The 21,365-nt window shown below is 49.1% G+C and overlaps 2 protein-coding genes across 2 annotated transcripts in view; one reads left to right on the forward strand and one right to left on the reverse strand.

Moving 5' to 3' along the window:
* Positions 1-11,766, forward strand: part of LOC148646877 (latent-transforming growth factor beta-binding protein 3-like) — a 49,923-nt gene extending 38,157 nt beyond the window's left edge. The window contains exons 16-19 of the mRNA XM_088609470.1: positions 5,351-5,512; positions 6,400-6,489; positions 7,124-7,255; positions 8,226-11,766. Of these exons, the coding sequence (XP_088465596.1) occupies positions 5,351-5,512; positions 6,400-6,489; positions 7,124-7,255; positions 8,226-8,380 (539 nt within the window). The 3' untranslated portion in view covers positions 8,381-11,766. The remainder of the gene's footprint in view (positions 1-5,350; positions 5,513-6,399; positions 6,490-7,123; positions 7,256-8,225) is intronic.
* A 2,502-nt stretch (positions 11,767-14,268) lies between these two features.
* LOC148646878 (thiosulfate:glutathione sulfurtransferase-like) lies at positions 14,269-20,437 on the reverse strand. The gene is made up of 4 exons (XM_088609000.1): positions 20,272-20,437; positions 17,925-18,050; positions 16,468-16,630; positions 14,269-15,794 (listed from the first exon to the last, which is right to left on the reverse strand). The coding sequence occupies exons 1-4, from the start codon at positions 20,282-20,284 to the stop codon at positions 15,740-15,742; spliced, it is 357 nt and encodes a 118-aa protein (XP_088465126.1). The 5' UTR covers positions 20,285-20,437; the 3' UTR covers positions 14,269-15,739.
* Between the last annotated feature and the right edge of the window lie 928 nt (positions 20,438-21,365).

The raw sequence follows: 21,365 nt of genomic DNA on the forward strand, positions 1-21,365 counted from the left end.
ATGAAAACCTGACTGCGATATCTACAATCCACCATGAATATCTTTATATACTCTGGGGAATTTAAACCAAGGGGTTTTCTGATATTGTCTTAACTTTTTTGGCAAAATTATTTTACACCATCCATGTCTGTTACAATACTGTAGCAGTCCACCCCCTAGGCACTGCACTGCCCCTTGACCTTTGCCCTTTCACCTTTAGCCAGGCTAGCTCCCTCCTCTTCCTTGTCCTTCTTAAAGTGGGGAAGGACCTTCTCTTCCTTCAAGTCCTCATGTCTCTGTCTCTCTCTCTCTCGCACCTGATCTCCCGCTCTGTGATCGGCTCGCCCGCTTGTGATCTTCCTGGGCAGGAAAGCTGAGAGAGCCTGGATCTGCTATTCCTGCCTGGCACTTCTGCACGCGCGGGCGCAGCTGGGATCAGTGCCCTGCGGCTTAATCCATTTAACGGCTTTTAATGACCCCCCTCCTGCCAGGCGCTTGACGCTGCTACGCTGCTTTCTGTTGAAGCGCCTTGTTCTCCTGCATCTGGAGGTGGCTGAGCTCTGAAAAGATGTGACCCGGCAACCGTTGGCGGTGATGGCCTCGCAAAACGATTAACCGCGTACAGGCGCTCGCCCCGCTGCCCGCTAATAACATGACACGCATCCCTTTTTCTGAGTGGTGAACCATTCAGGTTAAAAAAACGGTTCAAAGTTTGTATTCAGTACGAAAGGGCGCCGCAATGTAATATAATAGGAATATGATATTGCATAATATAAATTACTATAAAAAGTAATAAAATAGGATACTGTTGTATATTATAGCATGTATTCATGTCTAAAATAATGTTGTTAATGATGTAATGCAAAGTTATAAACAATGTTGCATAACTAGATGTTTTGAGTTAGGACTGTCATGATTCAGGCTGTGGTCAGGATTATGATGTTGTTATTAATTCCAGTCGACAGCAGAACCTAGTTAATATTTCATCATGGTCTCGCCGTTAATGCTTCAGGATATATATATAAGTTAGCGCTCCTTATAAGTAGGCCTGTCAGGACTGCATTTCCCAGAATCCTCTGGGGGCAGTAAGGCGCTGCTCTCCGTCACCTGATTGGTCGCCCAAAGACAATGGATCAGATGACTGTTTAAAAAAATCAGTAAGCAGAAGTTACCTGGCTCAGGTCTTGGTGCAGACAGGGGTTCCGCCCTCAGCCCCTCAAGACAGTAGGCTTCCATTCACACAGACTGACACAGGACGCCTCTGCTTCCTGGGTTTTGAACCGTTACCTGACCAATTGTCTTCCTGCAACTGGTCAGGTGACTTGAGAGCAGCAGCTCACTCCCCCAGAGGGTTCTAGGGAATGTGGTCCTGACAGGACTGTTCTCTCATAATAGTTGTAAATTCCATTTGAAATCCCTGATCCAAAGTGTTGTCCTGTAGTCTATATTACAGATTTTAGACTTTATAAAAACACTATATTAGGCAATACTACAGTATAGATTATATACTGCTTTGATGTTTGTATCTGGTTGACTTGTGAAGAGGCTGTATATTAGTTGAATGTACAGGGTAGTCAAAAAAATGCTCTGTTGACTGAATTATAAGTTTGTATTTTGTGTAGACAGTGTACTCCGAATATTCATGTTGGGTACACCATTCTGCTTCTAGAAAACCCCTAATATCATCTCGGCTTATCTTCAGCATTGTGGCATTACCGATTCTAGTCGGTTAATACCCACACAAACCGATTCATCTCTCATCTCCTCCACTTAAATTGATTATCTGGAATGGTTTTAGCGCTTGTGCTCAATGGCCAAGTTCAGTTCCCCCCAAAAAAGATGTGAGTTAAAGAGGAACATTTTACTCTTCTCGTTCAAAGCTGAGATACTGTAATAAGACCATATCATCAGCTCCTTAACATCCATAAATCTCATAAAATTACAACACCCTGGAGATGATCCTTAACAATATTATGACCCTTTGGATCTCGGCAGAGAGTTGTTATTACAGTTTGTAAAACTGTTAAATCTTTTTTGTAAATGTCTAGCAAAAGATGAAGTGACCAGTTTACTGTTGAGCTGAAAATATATATTTATAGGTTCTATATATATAAAGATCTATAATTAAAGATGTTTTCTGGTCACATGTGCTGGTATCTTAGGGATTTACATGGTAATGAAATGTGCACACAGAAAGTCTCGTTACGGAGCTCCTGTTAGGAGTCTGAGCAGTACCGCTTGATGTGAAGGAGAGGCGACAATCCTGCAGGCAGGCTTCAAGTTAAATACACAGTAGCTGTCAGTAGCAAGACTAGGAATAATACAAAACGGGAGTGTGTTCATCAGTGGGGTTCTTATAACCATGCATCCATTTTCTAACTGCTCCATCCAATTCAGGATCACGTGGGGGCCCGAGTCTATCCCAGAAAGCAATGGGCACAAGGCTGGATACCCCTTGGACGGGACGCCAGTCCATCACAGGGCACACACACACTCACACCAGGGCCAGTTTTCCCAGAAGCCAGTTACATCGACCAGTACGTCTTTGGACCGTGGGAGGAAACTGCAGCACCCAGAGAAAACCGATGCCAACGGGGGAGGGGGACATGCAAACTCCACACAGATAGCACCCCGAGTCCAGACCTGAACCCAGGGCCCCAGTGCTGTAAGGCAGTAACGCCCGCCACTGCACCTCTATACCCTCCCTTTCTGGGTACTGTTAACTGAAAATAGCAGCAAAGATGTGGGAAGAGGTCAAATAAGTCGATCTAAAGAACTATTACACCACAGGCAGAGGTGATGATGAGCACCAGGGATCCCCTATGGGTTGGAACAGGCCTGGCCTGCAGGACTTCTGAGCCTATGTAGGGCTTAGGGACAAAGTCCAAATGGGCAGACTCAGTAGAGTGCTTGTTGGAAGAAAGAATTGACCGGACTACTTTAATAAACATCAGACCCTAGATTGGGGTATATTAAGGAAAGCAGTGAAATTCTCTTCACATTGAAGGTCAGTAGGTCGCTTACTGTATCCACTAGCAACTAGATGAGCTGGGCAGGCCAGCTCTCTGTCTCTCATTTATAACTTCTTTATGTTTTCATGAACTGGGGGAAACGGCTAACTTAGCGCATGTCATTTAACCTCATAGTTTAATACCATGGAAAGAGAGCACCCCTCTACATTTCAATCTGACTTGGCCGTGAGTGTTTTCGGTATCAAAAACCAAGAATACTTATTGCATGCTCTAAAACTGCATGAGTGAGGCTGCTGTATTTGCGAAGACGAAGGTCAGCATTGGGTGAATAGGGCGGCTAGTCTGTTGACTTCAGGATCTGTTGTTCCAGTGGAATGTGTGGATTTTGTCGGCTATAAGGATCCGATCCCCAAATTGTGGGTTCGCCTGTTCCCCGCCAAAAAATGCTCTCATTCCTGGTGAAAGTCCCGGATGCCTAGGGCTAAAGGCAGGCCGATACCCCGATACCCCATACCGATGTACCACACACAAGCACACAGGGATAAATTCAGAGATGCCAGGTCTTTGGAAGGTGGGAGAAAGAGGAAGCAACCCGTTTGACTGTAACGGGCCTCAGCCAGTTCCAGCAGTGACATCACATCTAGCAGTGACATCACATCACCCCCCCCCCCGCAATGTAGGCCATGTGGAAGATGTAGAACTCTGTCATGGTGGAGGAGCTATCCCCTGTCCAGGGAGGGGCGCTGTGCTGTGAGCGATCAGGATTGACTCCCAATAGTAGGGGCAAGAACACGTGCACTCTTCACAAGAACATGGGACAGACCATGCAGACTCCACCCAGAAGGTATCTCACTCCCAAATCAAACTCGGGACCCAGAAGCGATGAGGCAGTAAGCACTAATTCCCATGTGACAGTTTACTATTTAGAAATATGTCTACCATTTATCTGCATCGTGAAAACGAGAATGTAGGGCTGATTTTTAAGCATTTTTTTTCAATTCTTTAAGCCTAGCACAACAACACTTCCATACACTCCACCATTATTGAATTCCAGTGCATTCCAGCAGTCTTTGGAGGGGTGCAGAAGGTAATTCGGGTATTTAAATAGATGCCTGCCTGCTCTCTCAGGGTGTTCTCTCCGGCTTCTGAATAGTGCTGTTCTCTTACATCTTCTGTATGCAAGTACTGTTGCAGCAGCTAAAAATGTCACCAGGTTTATCAAACAGGTATATGCGTGTGGATTTGCACACCAATCCTACACACTTGATTCAAATCCGAATGAAGGTCCCTATAGAAAGTCCGAGGCAGTATGCCGTACAAATCTAGCTAAAACGAATCAATGTCAGGTGTTAAAGGTCGTAGTGATGCAATATCAGGAGATTTGAAATCCCTTGATTAATACAGAACATACCAGAGCACAAGAGCCCCGTTGGCCCTGTTTGGTTTCTCGCACGCACCTGCTGGCTTCTGGGTGATTCGTCAATACAGGAATATGCCGCAAACAGGTCAGAGATGACACCCCAGAGCAGACCTGTTCGGCTCGTCTCGCCAGCCTGGCCGCTGTACCGGACCGATCCAAAGGTCAAGAGCTGCCTCCGTCAGCAAAGGCTGGGCAGCAGGATCTGGGAGGGGAGGGGGGCTTGTTTCAGAGCTGATCCTGAAGCAGTCGAGAACGGAAGCAGGGTTCGAGAACGGATTCAGTGACGCCGTCTGGCCTGGCCTGCTCCTCAGAGACGCGTTTTGAATAATAACAACACCAATATAGCACTTTACAGGTCATGAGGATCCCCCTCCACCACCAGCAGTGCTCAGCCCCACCTGGATGAGGCGCCAGTCCGCTCCTCACACACCAGCTCTCAGTGGGGAGGAGAGCAGAGTGATGGAGCCAGTTCAGAGAGGGGGGTTATTATTAGGCCATGATGGGTAAAGGCCAGGGGGAAATTTGGCCAGGACACTGGGGTAACACCCCTACTCTTTTCGAGAAACGCCCTGGGATTTTTAATGACCACAGAGAGTCAGGACCTCAGTTTTACGTCTCATCCGAAGGACGGCGCCTTTTTACAATATAGTGTCCCCGTCATTATATTGGGGCATTAGGACCCACACAGACCGCAGGGTGAGCGCACCCTGCTGGCCCCACTAACACCTCTTCCAGCAGCAGCCTCAGCTTTCCCAGGAGTCTCCCTTCCAGGTACTGGCCAGGCTCACACCTGCTGAGTCTCCAGTGGGGCTGCCGGTGAACCTAAGCAGGTGTTCAAGTTGACAAGCCGCCCCCAGAACATTCAGTAGCTCTTGACGCGAGCGTTCTTCCGCAGCGAGGGCATTCTGGGAAGGCGCTCCCAGACCTGTAAGGCGTGTCTGTGTCTCTTTCTCTCTCTCTCCCTCTCCTCCTCCACCAGACCGCACTGCTGCCCACAAGGACGTGTGCTTCCTGCAGGTGGACGAGGACCTGATCTGCAGCATGCCCCAGAACCGCCTGCGGGTCACCTACTCCGAGTGCTGCTGCCACTACGGCCGGGGCTGGGGTCCCGAGTGCCGCACCTGCCCCCAACGCAATTCAGGTACCCCCATCTGCTGCACTTTCGCCATGGTAGAGTTTCCAAGCAGTACAGCAGACTCCCCCAGCAACCCAGGGTGCAGTCAAGCTATCAGGATTCCCTGCCCTGCTGCTAGGGCTAGGGCTAAGGTTAGGATGAGGATGAGGGTAACCTAACCTAGGCCCTGTGACACTAAACAAGCAGGCTTGTGAATCCAGCTCTTCTAATCCAGTAGAAATACTGCTCTTCTCTCCCAGGCGGTTTCAGTGGCAAATACTGCTCACTGGTTAACTCTGCCTGCGGATCACGCCGGAACATTTCTGCGGTGAAATGTCTGCTGCACAACCTGTTCTTATCCGCTCGTACATCTCAGTGCATTGGTCATCACAGGGACTAGTGAGCAGGAAGGGCTGCTTCATGTCACAATTTGTGCAAACCCTCGACAACACGGAGACTCTCCAGCATTTTCCCAAAAGTATTTTGTGCCTAATTCGGAATGTTGTCAAATTTTGCGATACCGTCAGTGGATTTATTTTTGTCACCGAGATCTAATACCCGGTCTGAGAAATTGGGACAACGGTTCCCATTTAAAAAAATATATATATGTTTTTAAATTGTTACCGTTGTATTGTTCGTAAGAAATGCGTACAGGCAGGCTAGAACTGTTACCCTGTGTTGCAAAATCAGTGCCGGTTCAATTCATGGATTCATGACCGGTCACCATCGTCAATGTGGTCCCCAGCACACATCGCATGATCGGAAAGCTGCTTGGTGTACCCGGGGGCGCAGTTTTCTGGTTTGCGCCCCCTCCCTCCCAGCATGCCTTTCTGTGTCTACGAATGTGCGAAGCCCGGACGATTCGTTTGAAGGGGGACAGGGGGGCCAACCATCTCCCTTTCTGTCCCGGCCAGTTATCTTCAACCGGCTGTGCGAGCTGCACCTGGACACCGAGTCGGACGGGGAAGGCGAGTTCCTGGCTGCGTTCTCCAACTACAAGCCCGGTGAGCTGGCGCCGTCGGCCCCAGACGCCTCTGGGCTTGGTTACTGCACAGAACTGGGCGAACGGCCTGGGTGCTCCTGGATTTTGGGTCTCATCAAGTTAATGACCAGTTAAATCCCTCTAAAGCAGGGCTCTCCAGTCCAGATCCCGCAGGGCCTTCTGGTTTTTATTTCAACCTGACTAGTCAATTAAAGAGTTATTTTTTAATATAGTATATATTATAGTATAGTAAATTGTAGTTTATTATAGTATAGTTAATACATATAGTCTTTTATTTCGTATGAAGTCAAGACATTGACTGTTAAAGGTACAAGAGAGTTCGGGACACCAGGATCAGAATTGTACCTAGGTAGCATGTTGCTATGTTGTCCCTCCCCCTAACTCTCTCGTTCTCATTTACTTGTGTCTTCCTGCCACCCCTCCCTTGCTCCATCTCACGTGCCCCTTTCTCCCTTCCCATTATCCCCCCCTCGTGCTGTGCCCATTCCCATCATCCCTCTCTCCTCTCTGTTCCTTTATGTCTCCCTCCTTTCTCCCCTCCCATCATCCCCTCTTGTGCCCTTACCATCATCCCTTTCTCTCTCTCCACCACCTGTTTCTCTGTCTCCTCCTCCTTCACTGTCCCTCTCTCCCAGAAGGAGACAGTTCGGAAGAGGACTCGGACGAGTGCAGCTGTGCCAACGGACGTTGCGTGCGCTCTTACCTGGGCACCATGTGTGAGTGCAACCCTGGCTTCAGGCTCGACCACACCAGGATGCACTGCATCGGTAGGTACCCTACAGAACACAGCCTCCAAACTCCTCTCTCCTTCCTCCCTTCCCATCATTCCCCCTCTTCCTGCGTCCTTTCCCATCATCCATCTCTCTTCCTCCTTCCTCCCTTCCCATCATTCCCCCTCTTGCTGCGTCCTTTCCCATCATCCATCTCTCTTCCTCCTTCCTCCCTTCCCATCATTCCCCCTCTTGCTGCATCCTTTCCCATCATCCATCTCTCTCTCCTCTCTTTTGGCCGTAGTGATGGCAGAACAGTGCTCCAGCACTTAAGAGAGAGCAACTGGGCTAGACACACCCCCCCCCACCAGGCTCTCCCAACACAAACAGCTGCTTAGTTTTGGATTAGTTTTGGGCCGAAAAATGAACGTCCTTCCTGTTATTGTCCCAGATACCGAAATTTACTTTGCAGGCAGAATCAACAAAGCACGCAATACATTTAACACCACATGAACCCATTACCTAATAAGAGACATGCATTAGGAGATTAAATATAAATATAAATAAAATATGCAATGATTTTTTTTCTCCAAATAAAGCAGGTTTATAGCTGTGGGAATAAAAGGTAACCTAGTTGTACTGCACTTGAATCGAGGTGGTCTAAATCGATAGATCTGGATGGAAGGTGTCATGTTGTTCGAAATGATCTCCGCTGTGTAAGGTGATGACGGGCGGTGATTGTACTGGTCTTCTGCGCTGCTTATTTCTGCCTTCTGTAGCTGTTTTGCACCAGCGATGGTGCTGGTCTTCACAGTCCTGCTCAGTCTGTTTTTGCTGTGTTGCGTGTATTCAAGCTACCAAACCAGGCCCCCCCCAGTGACTGTCGGGACGGGTTCGGTGGAGTCTAAAGTTAGGGTTGTGGGGACACACATTTGAAAGAGCAGAGAATTCCTCGGGAGGTGGCGGTGCCAAATGGAGTCGCTGACACGTGTTCCCCCCCCCCCCTCTCTCTCTCACCTCCCCCCAGACATCGACGAGTGCGCGGAACTGAGCGCGCGGGCCTACCCCTGCCAGAACGGCCGCTGCGTCAACGTCCCGGGCTCCTACAAGTGCCTGTGCAAGCAGGGCTTCAGCCACGCCGCCAAGCCCAACGTCTGCGTGCGCCGCGGCCGGGCTCCCTAGCGCCCCCCGCTGGGCGCCTGCGCTCTCTCTCCCCCTTGCCCCCCCCCCGTCTCTCTCTGTCTCCATTCCCCCCAGCTCCCCTCTGCCTTCCCCCCACCCTTCCCCGAGGCTCGTCCAGCTCACGGGTCTCCCAGCAGGTCATTGTCCTTCTGCTTCCAGTCATTTCCCAGCATTCCTGTGGCAGGGTGCCTCTGGGGCCCTGCCGAGACGAGGAGGAGGGGAGAGATAGAGTTCACGGGCGACACAGATTCCCGGCTGTCGTCGTGTCGGGGAGGGGGTGGGACCGGGGCAGAGACGCAGAAAAGCCCGCACACAGATTGTAGCATCCGGCCCAGGTACCTTATTTAAAATGGCCGACTCCCAGAAGGCTCTGCCACCGGCGTCCTGATTGGCCGCCTGTCCGGAAGGAGCCGTCAGCAGGGCGAGTTGACTCGTGCATCCCCGCAATCCTGACTGAACTCGAGGCCTCTTCCTAAGGGGCTGTTCTCCTATCGTCGCCCGGACGAGAGAAGCAAAACCGTCTGGACGCAGCGCAGACGTCTTGTACGACAGACACCAAAAACATGAATAAATCGCATTTCCCAGCCACGTCCGACAACGCCAAGGGGCGGGACTCACGCTTTCCATTCGGTGCTTCCGTTGGCGGATTTCTCTTTCTGCTCGAGCTGACCCCCCACAGTTCCCCCCCCTCCGAGACCAGTGCAGAGACTGAAACAAAGACCCCCAATAAAAAGGGCTGCTGATCCCTTGGTCGAATAAGTTTGTTCCCCCCTCCCCTTGTGACCTTAAAACATCGAGGACCAAGATTGTTCCTTTGTGTGCCGGATGTTACCCGTAGGTGCCTTCTCTTGAAAGACTCTGAAATCCCGGGCCCCTATCGGAGGTTTCGGAAGATCCGAGCAGTTCCGGGGGCTCGGACCGACTTTTCAGATCGCCGGCGGCAGCGTCCCCCCCCCCTCCCCCAGTACTGACGGACTGAAATCGCCCGATTCCTTCCAAACCCGGCCGCCGCGAGCACAGAGGTAAAAACGTCCCAGCTCTCGTCCGGGCAGGTCGTAGGTCTGTCTCGCTTTGAGACAAGAGCTGCCCTTTCCTGACTACCTGGGAAAAAAAACTGGACTGGAAGCTCAACTCCAGAGATGATGGTCCAGGTAAAAGAGAATTCCGAGTTTTTAGGAATTCTGGCGCGGGGCGAGGGTCACAGGATGTCCTGACAGTTGGTCTACTAAGTCATCTTGAATCGCCTGTTTTATCGTCTCTCAACTGGGTGACACCTGTAAGTTAATCAAGGAAGCAGGTCACCGGTTTAATTAAAGGGAACTCGAGTCTAGCTGGAGGGATGCTGTATCTTCACTTTTGTTTTTTGGTGCCAAATGATCTTTTAAGTGCTTTATTTAAAAAAAAGTCACCTTATTAAAAGGATCTTGGTTCGAGTAAACATGGTGTTTCGCCATCGCTGGATTCCAAGCAGTGAATTGGCGAAACTCTTCAGGACCGGGGATGAAGACCTGGCTTTAAGGCAAGAAGTGTGATTTCTTGCACCTGAGACAAGAGCCCTCAAAAACCAAAAGAGATTTATTATACTTTACTAGCACTTAAAGAATGCCAGGGCGCTTGATAATTCAACACGTTGTTTCCTGTCTTCGGTACAACGAGAGTCACCCTTTGGGAACTGTGACCTCATGCACACAGAGGCATCAGAAGTATGTGGACTTTGTGATTCTTACTTTCCGACAGATAGGCATAGTTTTGAAAACCACTGAATTACTTATTTTCAGTTGGTTTTGTAACCTTTTTTTTATTTCCAATAACTGATCCATGAAAAACAATGTGTTGCAGTATTTACTCAGTTGAGCACAGGTGTCATGCTTTTTTAAAATATAAATTTCTTTCAGTCTGAGGTCAGCTTTGTAATACTTATTTCTCTCCTCTCAAACCACCCTGCAGTGGATTGCTGTAAAAGGCATTTTGGGGCAGCTGCTCTTTACACTGCAGTGCAGACATCCTAGACACAATCAGGAGTTCCAATGGGCAACACGAGCATCAACATTTCACTTAGAATAGGGGTGTCAGGACCTGCTCTAATTATTTAACAAACAGGATAATGACAGTGCTCCTAACAAGCCTTGGAGGTGTACCAACGTGTACTTAAACCAACTGTGAAAGATCTTAAGAAACTGAAAAAAACCTTTATTAGTTCAATGAAGTCCATAATGAGGTTAATGGATTGACTTACTGAGTTTGGACCATAAGATAAATAGATAAGACTTTATTGATCCCAAAGGGAAGTTGATGTGTTACAACAGTCTAGCCCAAGACAAGCAAAAACAGACATCAGAATAGATGAAAAATTATACAAAACAAATATAAAATAAATAAAAATAAATACATAGGTGTGTGCAAAATATGCTGATCATAGTCACTGTAAAAACAATAAAATATGTGCAAATATGGTTTATTCAGATAGTCCAAAAAGTACAATGGAGCACCATGCTGTCCATAGATTAGCAGATGAGGGGCTAACAGTCCTAGCCTCGTCCTAGGGCAGCGTTATACACCCTGACAGCCGCCGGGAGGAAAGACCTGCGGAAACGTTCCCTTGAGCACCGTAGCTGGAGCATCCATGCATAAAAGCAGAACACACCACACTCTCCAGGAATCAGCTTTGAGACTCGGGTGCCTTCAGTTGTGTTTTCAGTTATTCTAGCAATTTGGGATGTTATCCATGCAAGGGCACTCTGGTGAGGCTTCTAAACCTTTAATTTACCTTGCAGTCGAGTCTTCGAATACTCAAGGTGAACTATACAGTACATATGCAGCCAATAGGAAGTACTGCAGTAGCTGTTCAATTGCATGAATCAACCAGGCCTAATTGACAGGCAATCCCTCATCATGAACATTTTTTTTGCTCTTCTCTGCAGATCATGATAAAAGGCTGCTTTTTTGTACTGCAGAGTACAGATCCTTTGTAATCCACTGTAAGCTAAAAAAAAATCGATTTTAATTGCCCCTAACGGTAACAGATCTGGACTGTTTCCACACCAAGTTGGAAAAGTACTCGGCAGAAAGCCTGATGGAGAATAATATCTCTAGCTTTTGAACAACTGTGCCTGTCTCCTGGGTTGTTTTAGCGCACAGCATGTGAAATGAGAGTCTTGTCTTTTTTCTTACTCCTTCTACTCTAGGGGAGTAGCCATAGGCAAGATGAAAAAGATCCTGTGAAAAGATGGCATTTCTCTTCTGTGTTCTCTTGCTAGATCTGCACCTTAAAAATCTGTAAAACTTGCTTTTAAAAAAAAACATTGTTAGCAGCCTAAAGCTGATCTGCACCTGTCACAGACAAAGTGAAATGCTGACTTTGGAAATAAAGGGCATTTTGAATATTTTTTATGCTGCATTTCTATATGGGATTCCTACTTTTTTTTCTACTGCTCCCTCTCGTTAAATCTTCAGTCTTATTATTGACTGTTAGACTTGCACTTTTCCACGTTTTTGCCAATAAAGTGTCAAAATACAGCCCGTGTCTTCTTGCAAGAGTCTGCCGTCAGTGTGTCGCTTAAAGTAACGTAAACAGAGCTAGAAGCACAGGAAATGACAGTGCAGAATATTGGAGCTACTGCATGAGTACAAGACAAAGGACAAACCCGCAGCCCCACTGGAGACTCAGCAGGTGTGAGCCTGGCCAGTACCTGGAGAGGAGACTCCTCCTGGAAAAGCTGAGGCTGCTGCTGGAAGAGGTGTTAGTGGGGCCAGCAGGGGGCGCTCACCCTGCAGTCTGTGTGGGTCCTGATGCCCCAGAATAGTGAGGGGGACTGTTAACAGGCACCGTCCTTTGGATGAGCAAGGCTGGAGGAGGGCCGCCTGAGACAAATGCGGGCAAACGCGAGACAATTGTGGCGCTGTGGCTTGTCGTGAAGGGGCGCTGGTCTGCGGTTGTCGAGAGTCTGGGTTCACATCTCCCGAACGGAGCCTACCCCCTCCAAATCTGTTGCTGAGGATCTGTGCCTGCGGCTGGGAGGTTGCCGGTTCGAATCCAGCAGCCGGCAGAGGAATCCTACTCTGTTGGGCCCCTGAGCAAGGCCCTTCACCCCAGCTGCTCCAGGGGCGCTGTATAAATGACTAACCCTGCGCTCTGACCCCCAGCTTCTCTCTCCCTGTCTGTGTGTCTCATGGAGAGCAAGCTGGGGTCTGTGAAAAGACACATTCCTAATGCAAGAAATTGTATAGGGCCGATAAAGCAACATCATCATTATTAAATGCAAAGGCAGGTGTTTCTTGTCATTATAGAGAGCTTATTTCCGTTATGATGGCGATCTGGTACAGCTCTCTGACCTCCCGCGTGTGGCTGAAGACCACCTGACACGGACACAGACGCCTGTAGGACGAGGAAGCATCAGGAAAGAGGGTGCTACAGCTGAAATCGAGCTCCCCCCCCCCTATCTGTAAGAGCGCCCCCTAGGGACGACATCCGAGCAGGCAGGCTGCAGCACCATCAGAGTGGCAAAGGAGCAAGTTGGAGGGAAACATTTCATCCTGAGGAGAGGAGATCATCTTATTGATCCGATCCCTTTCAACCAACTGCTGAAGGCAACGGACTTGATCGGATTTTAGTCAAACCCTTAGCTAGGGTTAGGATAATTAGAAAACATGGAGGATGTTTGATGGCATGGTTGTGTTCTAGGACAGAAAGGATTTTTAGGAAAAGTGATATTATATCTTCACAATTTGTTTCTTGCCTATATGGCTCTCTGCACTGCTTTGCCCTAAATGGGAATGATGACTTAAAAGCAAAAGTTTGAAAGAAAAGGCTTCAGCTTTTAAACTGTTGCGTTTGGCATGTAATGCACTGGCATTTTTAACAGTTACAGCTAATATGTATGGGCTATTCCTGACTCTTAACCTATTTAACCCTGAAACAATGCTCATGGAGAACACCGTTCAACACTGCAATTTCTAATGACAGAATACTCTTCAAAAAAATAAAAATTTAGCCCAGTTCAAGGCCTAAAGGCGATTTAAAAGAGGGGGGTTTCAAATATTAGAAAAGCGCTACGTTAAAGGAAAGGTGGCAGAGACGGGGGGGAGAGGTGGCAGAGACGGGGGGGGAGGAAGGTTATACTTCAGAAGCAGAACCGTAAAGGAATAAAACAAATTCACCCTCCCAAGACGCTTAAGTCCAAGCGGAGCAAAAGTTTGGACTAAACCTATGGAAGCCCTTTTTCGCCAGGGAGTAAAAAAAAACGCGCTATGGTAACTCAGAATTGCGACTTTATATCTCACATTTGCGACTTCGAAAAAGCCCATATTTCATTGTCCTCTTGTTATTGTAACGGATTCGGGTTCTAGGGCTGGTGCCCTCGCCTCTCCTACCCTACTTCGTGCCTCACTGCATGGGCTCGAACCCAGGTCTTGCCAGCTGAGCTAAAGAATTACTAAATCGCTTCCATACTAAACGGCTCGAGCAGACTAATGAAGGAAAAAAAAAAAACTCGGGAAGAGAAAGCAGACAGCGCACCAGGACTCAAAGATCCAAAGATGGGAAAACCTACCAGGGGGAAAAAAAGATTATAGAGAACCAGCAGGAGAGAAAGACAGAAAAAAAAAACGTCGCAACAGATCCGCCCCGACAGCAGCCACCAGCTCGGCTTTCCGACACGCCGCGCAGCGACGGAGAAACACCGGATTGTGATCCAGAGGAGGTAGAGGGTGAAGGTGTTTTAAAAAGAGAGAGAAACTGTGCCGAGACCAAAGTAGAAAAACCCTTGAAAAACAGAAAACAGGGCCGGCTCCTTCTCAACCACGACGGTGTCTCGTTTCTTTTCGGTATGGAATACAAAACGTTCGTTTTGTTTTGTCAAGCCCGTCGAACAAAAACAACCGACCAGCTGTCCAGAACGGAAAATGGCTTTATTTCAGTTCCAGTTTAACAATCTAAAATAAGGACGTTTTAGCATCTCCAGGCATCGTGAACATACACACTGCTGTGCAGATGTCTGGGATATTTTGCATTTGGTCATTTCAGGCTTAAAGAGACTAAAACCGTGTCTTGGATCTAGTTTCTCTTTGCTGTGAAGAATCATATTTCATATAGATACAATTTAAAGGCGACATTCCTGCTAGAAGAGCTTCACAGCCTAATTGAAGACAACAGTGTTGACCGATTAGCAATATCGGAAGGCTCTGTAGTCAAAGCAACACGAATCTTCATCCTATTCCTGCCGGATACGGCGCTCAGGAAGTGCTTATACTTGTTAGGGCAGCTGTCCTGGGCTCGTTAATTACGGTTTCTCGTTAATTACTGAATGCGCTCGTGAATTCGGATTACACCCTGCCTCTGGTATCGCCTACTGCAATTTCATGCTTCATGCTAACAGACTGTCCTGACCTGTGTTTCTGCAGCCCAGCCAGAAGCCTTTTACATTTTCTAAACTATGTATAGAGAGGAGAGGACGCTGTTAATGAGGACACCCGCCTACGAGCCAATTAAATCAGATGGTTAAAGCCGGTGCGATCAACCACTGCAACACTTTCTGCTGGCCGCTCATTAGTAGTTTATCTCGTGACCACGTCGTTAAGCAGTCTTGCCGGAGGGAATTTGAGATGTAACTCGATGATGACATTTGAAACCTAGTTTTCCCCACACCGAGCAGCAGTACTAGATCAGAGCTGTTCAAAATGCTAGAAAATGTCACGGACGTCCAAAGGGACTAACCGTGGGGAGCAGGAGAGCGGAAAAAGACCCATATGCGTGGCGGCGAGACGGGAAAAAGGCCCGGGCTCATTAGTGCAAAGAGTTCAGGAATGCCGTATAGAAACCTATGCCCTCAGGGATCGGACGTGGGGCGCCCTGGTGCTAGGCGGGTCTCAGGACATCCGAACCTCAATGCTGAGCGAGGACAGAGTGCAAGACCCGGAAATATATAGCCCAAGGGAAAGAGAGGGACAGGAAGGACAGCAGACCGGAAACTAGGGACAGGACAGAGAAGGAGCGCCCCCTGGCTGCAGAGGGCATGACAGAAAACTCGAGTGAAACTGTTACAGTAGGTACATTTTTGACGCTGAAAACGTTCATCTGCTATTGTGAATCAATCTATGAATTGGCTTCATCTGCTCTCCTCCCCACTGAGAGCTGGGGTGTGGGGAGCGGACTGGCGCCTCACCCAGGTGGGGCTGCACACTGGTGGTTGTGGAGGGGATCCCCATGACCTGTAAAGCGCTTTGAGTGGAGTGTCCAGAAAAGCGCTATATAAGTGTAGGCATTTCCACAGCAGTGTGTGTGTTGATCACTTTCGCTAGGTTGCAAGTTCGGAATACAGAGATCCAAAAACCCGCAGGGTTTATATAGCGATGCGGGCAACTTCAGCACCTCTCCTTCTCTGCCCACTCCTTATATCCGCCAGCATAATTCCGGGCCCTGAAAGTAACGAGAGAGAGAGAGAAAACGCCCTCAGTTACGAAGGACTCAAGAAGCAGCAGGAAAAAACACCAGGTGGAGTGCACTGTGATGCACTGGAGAGCAAGTTTCCCTTAAGAAACTTCAAATACCGTTTCCTCTCAATATTATGTCCCGGTTTCTCTGCCGAAGATGAACTGAATTAGTTTCATTACTACTTACATGACATAACTGCAATAACAACTTTCAGTCATCCCAGGAGCTAAGCTTGAACTGACCCGATCGGTATTCTCAGTGTCCACCACTAGGAGGTGCTCTTCCCAACACACCTACTGGTCATCCCCACCCTGGGAGAACCCTGATCTTTCCCAGGGGAAAATCCAAGGAGACCCCAGCTCCAACTCATAGACCAAAGCTGTCGGGAGTACTTCCTGGCGTCGACCAATAGGAGGCGCCCTCTATCACCAGCGTCAGCAATTCCTCATCGACACCCTCTAATCCAGTGACAGGGTGCTGTCCGACGGGGTGAACCATCCCAGATATGGCTTGCTAATCAATTAATTACCAAATCGAACCAACATGATTAATTAATCAGATAGAAGGAGCAAATTAGCGGCTCAGCAGCTGATTGCAAGGCCTGTACTAAAATAGCTTTAAGAGGCACAGGGCGAACTGGATCACCAGGAAAGCATACTTCTCGAATCCGAGGGCGCGTGCTGTCTCTGTGGCCATTGCTCCTCGGCGACCCATCTGACAGTGGAAGATGAGCCGGGGGGCGTCCGGGGGGGGCTTCTGCACGCCGTACTTGTCCTGGAAGGCTGCCGGGTCCAGGGCCAGCTCCCGCTCCACAGCGCCCACTACAGGGCGGGAGAGGAAACGCGCCACTGCATTACAAACAGAACTGCAGAGCTGGGAGGTCAGACAGTCCCGGTACAGTACAGTCCCTGGTATCCGGAAGAAACGGGGAAGAGGGTGGGGTTCGGGGTACGAGGCCTTTTTGGATAGACGAGATTAAAGCAAGCGGACACGCAGTGAGGCTGAGCAAAAGCTCAGGGCACCTTCACAGTGATAAAAACCTGAAAGGAAGTCACGTAGGATCATAGGGCCGTGCTCAGGGGCCCAACGGAGTAGGATTCCTCTGCTGGCCGCGGGATTTAAACTGGCAACCTCCCAACCACAGGTGCAGATCCTGAGCCACAGAGCCACCACTCCACCCCAATTACTAATTTTATAAGTAATCAAATGTTAAATGAGTATTCATCATCCCCTGATGAAGCTTCAGTAACATCATAAATTAAGCATGGGCACTTAAATATGAATTCACTTTTAATTTCAGTATCTAACCTAAAAGTTTAAAAAAAACAGTCCTTAACACTAGGTTTTTGCTCATTTATACTTAAGACTCCTCAGGCTTCTGGGTGGAAAGTGAGCAAAACACGGCGATAGGTGCGGAATTTACATTATCGCCCAGATTTGAGTTTTTTATTGGTTATTGATTTCTTTGATCTTTCTTTGAAGGGAGTTGACAGTATATATGAAAGACCCAGCTGTGCTCTAGCCTGTGAGAAACCCAGATGATGTTAGTCATGGTCTTCTGGCTCAGAATGTTACACATTTATTTTACACAAAGAGGTCAAAAAACATAAATCCAGACCGGGGAGGGGGCTTTAAAACTCCTCTGTCCCGGCTGCTTTCTAAGAAATGGCTGGATGCCATCCATCGGTCAAGACAGGAGGCATCCCTTTACACAAAGGGAGGTGGGGGTGTGGAACAAGCTGCCCAGTCCTGTGGTTGAAGCCCCTACCCTGGCTGCTCTCAAGACACAGCTGGGTGAGATCCTCCAGTCGGGACAGGAGGCCCTTCTTTACACAAAGGGTGGTGGGGGTGGAGAACAAGCTGTCCAATCCTGTGGTTGAAGCCCCTACCCTGGCTGCTCTCAAGACACAGCTGGGTGAGACCCTCCAGTCAGGACAGGAGGTCCTTCTTTACACAGAGGAAGGTGGGGGTGTGGAACAAGCTGCACAGCCAGGCTGTTGAAGCCGACACCCTGTTTATTGTTCAAGAATGGGCTCGATATGGCTGAATGCCCCCCCCCCCTCGTTAGGACCTGCCTTGTGTTTTCAAGAGTTTTCCGGGCTGTAGGAGGCTTACCGGGAATGTGGATAGAGCCCGGAATTTTCCCCTTGTCCACCTCCTCTTGGGTGCGCACGTCAACCACCAGCAGGTCCGGGCTCTTTCCCAGGATGGCCTTGAGCTCGGAATAGGAGATCACTTTGCCTGCAGGGACCACAGACCCATGTAGTTATCACTGCGCCTTTCAGGGCAAACTGTTTCGGACAAAAACAGCCAGGCCAGCTCCTCACGTGTATTCCAAAACAGCACAGGCTGTCTTCCGCCCCGTGAGCACTTAAACAGCAAGAGTGGAATGGCAAAAATAATAATTTGCATCTAACAATTTCTGTTCTATTCATGCACAGAACATCGGCCATATCACCCTGCAACTCACAACTAGCAATCCACTGGAGCTCAGCAGGTGTGATCCTGGTCAGTACCTGGAGGGGAGACTCCTGGGAAAGCTGAGGCTGCTGCTGGAAGAGGTGTTAGTGGGGCCAGCAGGGGGCGCTCACCCTGCAGGCTGTGAGGGTCCTAATGCCCCAGTATAGTGACGGGGACACGAGACTGTAAACAGGTGCCGTCCTTTGGATGAGACGTAAAACCGAGGTCCTGACTCTCTGTGGTCATTAAAAATCCCAGGGTGTTTCTCGAGAAGAGTAGGGGTGTTACCCCAGTGTCCTGGCCAAATTTCCCCCCTGGCCTTTACCCATCATGGCCTCCTAATAACCCCCCTCTCTGAACTGGCTCCATCACTCTGCTCTCCTCCCCACTGAGAGCTGGGGTGTGGGGAGCGGACTGGCGCCTCATCCAGGTGGGGCTGCACCCTGCTGGGGGTGGAGGGGGATCCCTATGACCTGGAAAGCGCTTTGAGTGGAGTGTCCAGAAAAGCGGTATATAACTGTAAGCAATTATTATGATTATTATTATTATTATTACAAAACTAAATTATTACAAATTAAATAGAAAGAGAGTTGACAGGGTGGCGCAGCAGTTAGTCTTGTTGCCTTGCAGCACCTGGGCCCTGGGTTCCATTCGTGGGCATCTGTCTGGGTGGAGTTTGCACGTTCTGCCTATTTTCCCATTAGTTTCCTCCCACAGTGCAGACATGCTGGTGGTTTCATTAGTTTCTGGGAAAACTGGCCCTGGTGCGAGTGTCTGTGTGTTTCCTGTGATGGACTGGCGTCCCGTCCAGGGTGTACCCCGCCTTGTGCCCGTTGCTTGCTGGGATAAGATCCGGTTTCCCCGGCGCCCCTGACTTGCTGGATGGGTCCGTTTCCCTCGTCATTGTGGTGGAACATGAACACCAGGGGGCGCTCGTCTCGGGTATAAAAATCACTACCGTCCCTAAATCTTTGAGGGCGTGATGCTACGACACACTGACAGAGTGGTGGTTTAAAACAACAGTTGTTAACCCTTGCAGCTTCCGCCTCGACTTACTAGGATATGCGAACATGATTAATAAGCACTCATTTATTCACACCACAATGATGCCCTTCTCTGAAAGGCGACCCACAACATACTGTACACGTTTGAATGTCGAGATGGAGACTGTGAATGTTAAGGTGAACGAGAGCAGTACGTTTCGCGGTAGGATTGCCATTCACAAGACTTCACCACACTGTCCTACACTTGAAGAAGGCTTCACAGCCGAAACGTTGCATTTTCTGTCTTCTCCTTTCAGCCGGGAATAAACCTATTACTTGCTCCTTTGCAGACTACGCCTGCTGACGCGGCTCCCCACCTGAGCTACTGTGCCACACCGTGTGTTGAAGTCAGGAAAGTACTCAGTCTCTCCCAGCTGCACATTAATTCAACAGCCTACTGTCGGAACTATCAGGGAACTGAAATACAGCCGCTCTGGACCCAGGTGGAAAATTTGAGTATTAAACCGCAAAACGAAACGGCCGATTCACCTGCGGCGTTAAGCATACAAATGCATATATACTTCAAGGTGGGTGGGAGTGATTTTTTTGGTGAAAACGTCTGAACGGGCGAAGGCAGCGGTTGTTCAATTTGAATGAGATCAAATCATAGTCCGAGCGAGCCGTGTTCACAGCCGGCGCCTCCTGCAACATAGAACTCAAGTTATATCGCGGAAATACACAACTCCGGGCCAAGCTGACACAAAAATGATTAAGATTTGTTGCCTCCTATAGCGACTGCCTCAAGCGATCGGGCCAAAACCCAGCCTTGTTCGCGCATATGTGGAATACAGGTCCGTCTGTCACAACTTCAGGGGTGAAACCCCCCTCCGTTTCGCTACCGATCGCTGTCTTAGCTTCCGCCTGCAGTGAGGGAAGCAGCGGTTCGGATGTGTGAAACTCCCCGCCCTCCCCGATAAGTCCGAAATGAGGACACCGGCGTCCAACAGGGCGAGGCTAACCTGGGTCCGACATCGCGTCCGCGGCGGGTTCAGCTCCGGCAGCGCCCGTGTGTGCAGCTAGAGAGACGGTGAAAGCTGGCTCTTGGCCGTTTTCACTTGTTGCTCCTCATCCAAATGCCCTGCGGACTCCCCTCTCTTGTGAAACCCTGGTAACTACGCAAACTCCTGCTGCCGGTTGGGTTGGGAGCTCAGGAAAGCACAGCGGACCCAGGGGGTGGGACGTATCGCAATTACTCGCAACGCAGTAGTTTATTTTTTTAAAAAAACATCGCTAACTCATACAGCGCTGCGGTATAGATACATTTCGGTGTTTCATTGCAAACGATCCCCTGCTTGTTGGTGCCCTGGGGGGCAACCTTGTTGTGAAAGGCGCTATAAAAAAATACATTGGAATATTGGTGCATGTAATGGGGTCTGTGTGGGTCCTGATGCCCCAGTATAGTGACGGGGACAGGCGCCGTCCTTCAGATGAGACATAAAACCGAGGTCCTGACTCTCTGTGGTCATTAAAAATCCCAGGGTGTTTCTCGAGAAGAGTAGGGGTGTTACCCCAGAGTCCTGGCCAAATTTCCCCCCTGGCCTTTACCCATCATGGCCTCCTAATAACCCCCCTCTCTGAACTGGCTCCATCACTCTACTCTCCTCCCCACTGAGAGCTGGGGTGTGGGGAGCGGACTGGCGCCTCATCCAGGTGGGGCTGCACACTGCTGGGGGTGGAGGGGGATCCCCATGACCTGTAAAGCGCTTTGAGTGGAGTGACTAGTGAAAAGCGCTATATAAGTATAAAGCAATTATTAATTATTATTATTACATTCCCCTTGCTCCCACACCTGAAGCACTTAATGGATTCCGAAGTCACGAATACAACATAATCACAGCTGTCAATCCGAAATTTAAGGGCCACATTGATCTCTTCTGTGGGATTTTTTTAAGATGATGTAGACTTGTCTCCGGAAAGAGACGACGTGCTTCAGCTGCGGCGCCCTGCAGCCCAGAGGGACCCTCCTGATCGGAGAGACCACCTGTCCGTACCGGGACAGCTCCCTCTCCAGCAGCTCGTTCCTCATGAATGGAGGCACGTTGTAGAGGGTGAT

This window comes from Lepisosteus platostomus, chromosome 16, assembly GCF_059453375.1.
Source record: "Lepisosteus platostomus isolate fLepPlt1 chromosome 16, fLepPlt1.hap1, whole genome shotgun sequence".
NCBI lineage: Eukaryota > Metazoa > Chordata > Actinopteri > Semionotiformes > Lepisosteidae > Lepisosteus > Lepisosteus platostomus.

What these genes read in the sequence shown, in the direction of transcription:
- LOC148646878 (XM_088609000.1), bottom strand. An exon ending in GGGCTCTATCCACATTCCCG is followed by an intron (nt 16,631 to 17,924) that starts GTAAGCCTCCTA and finishes CCCGCCCTGTAG; the next exon opens with TGGGCGCTGTGGAGCGGGAG. An exon ending in CGCGCCCTCGGATTCGAGAA is followed by an intron (nt 15,795 to 16,467) that starts GTATGCTTTCCT and finishes CGTTACTTTCAG; the next exon opens with GGCCCGGAATTATGCTGGCG.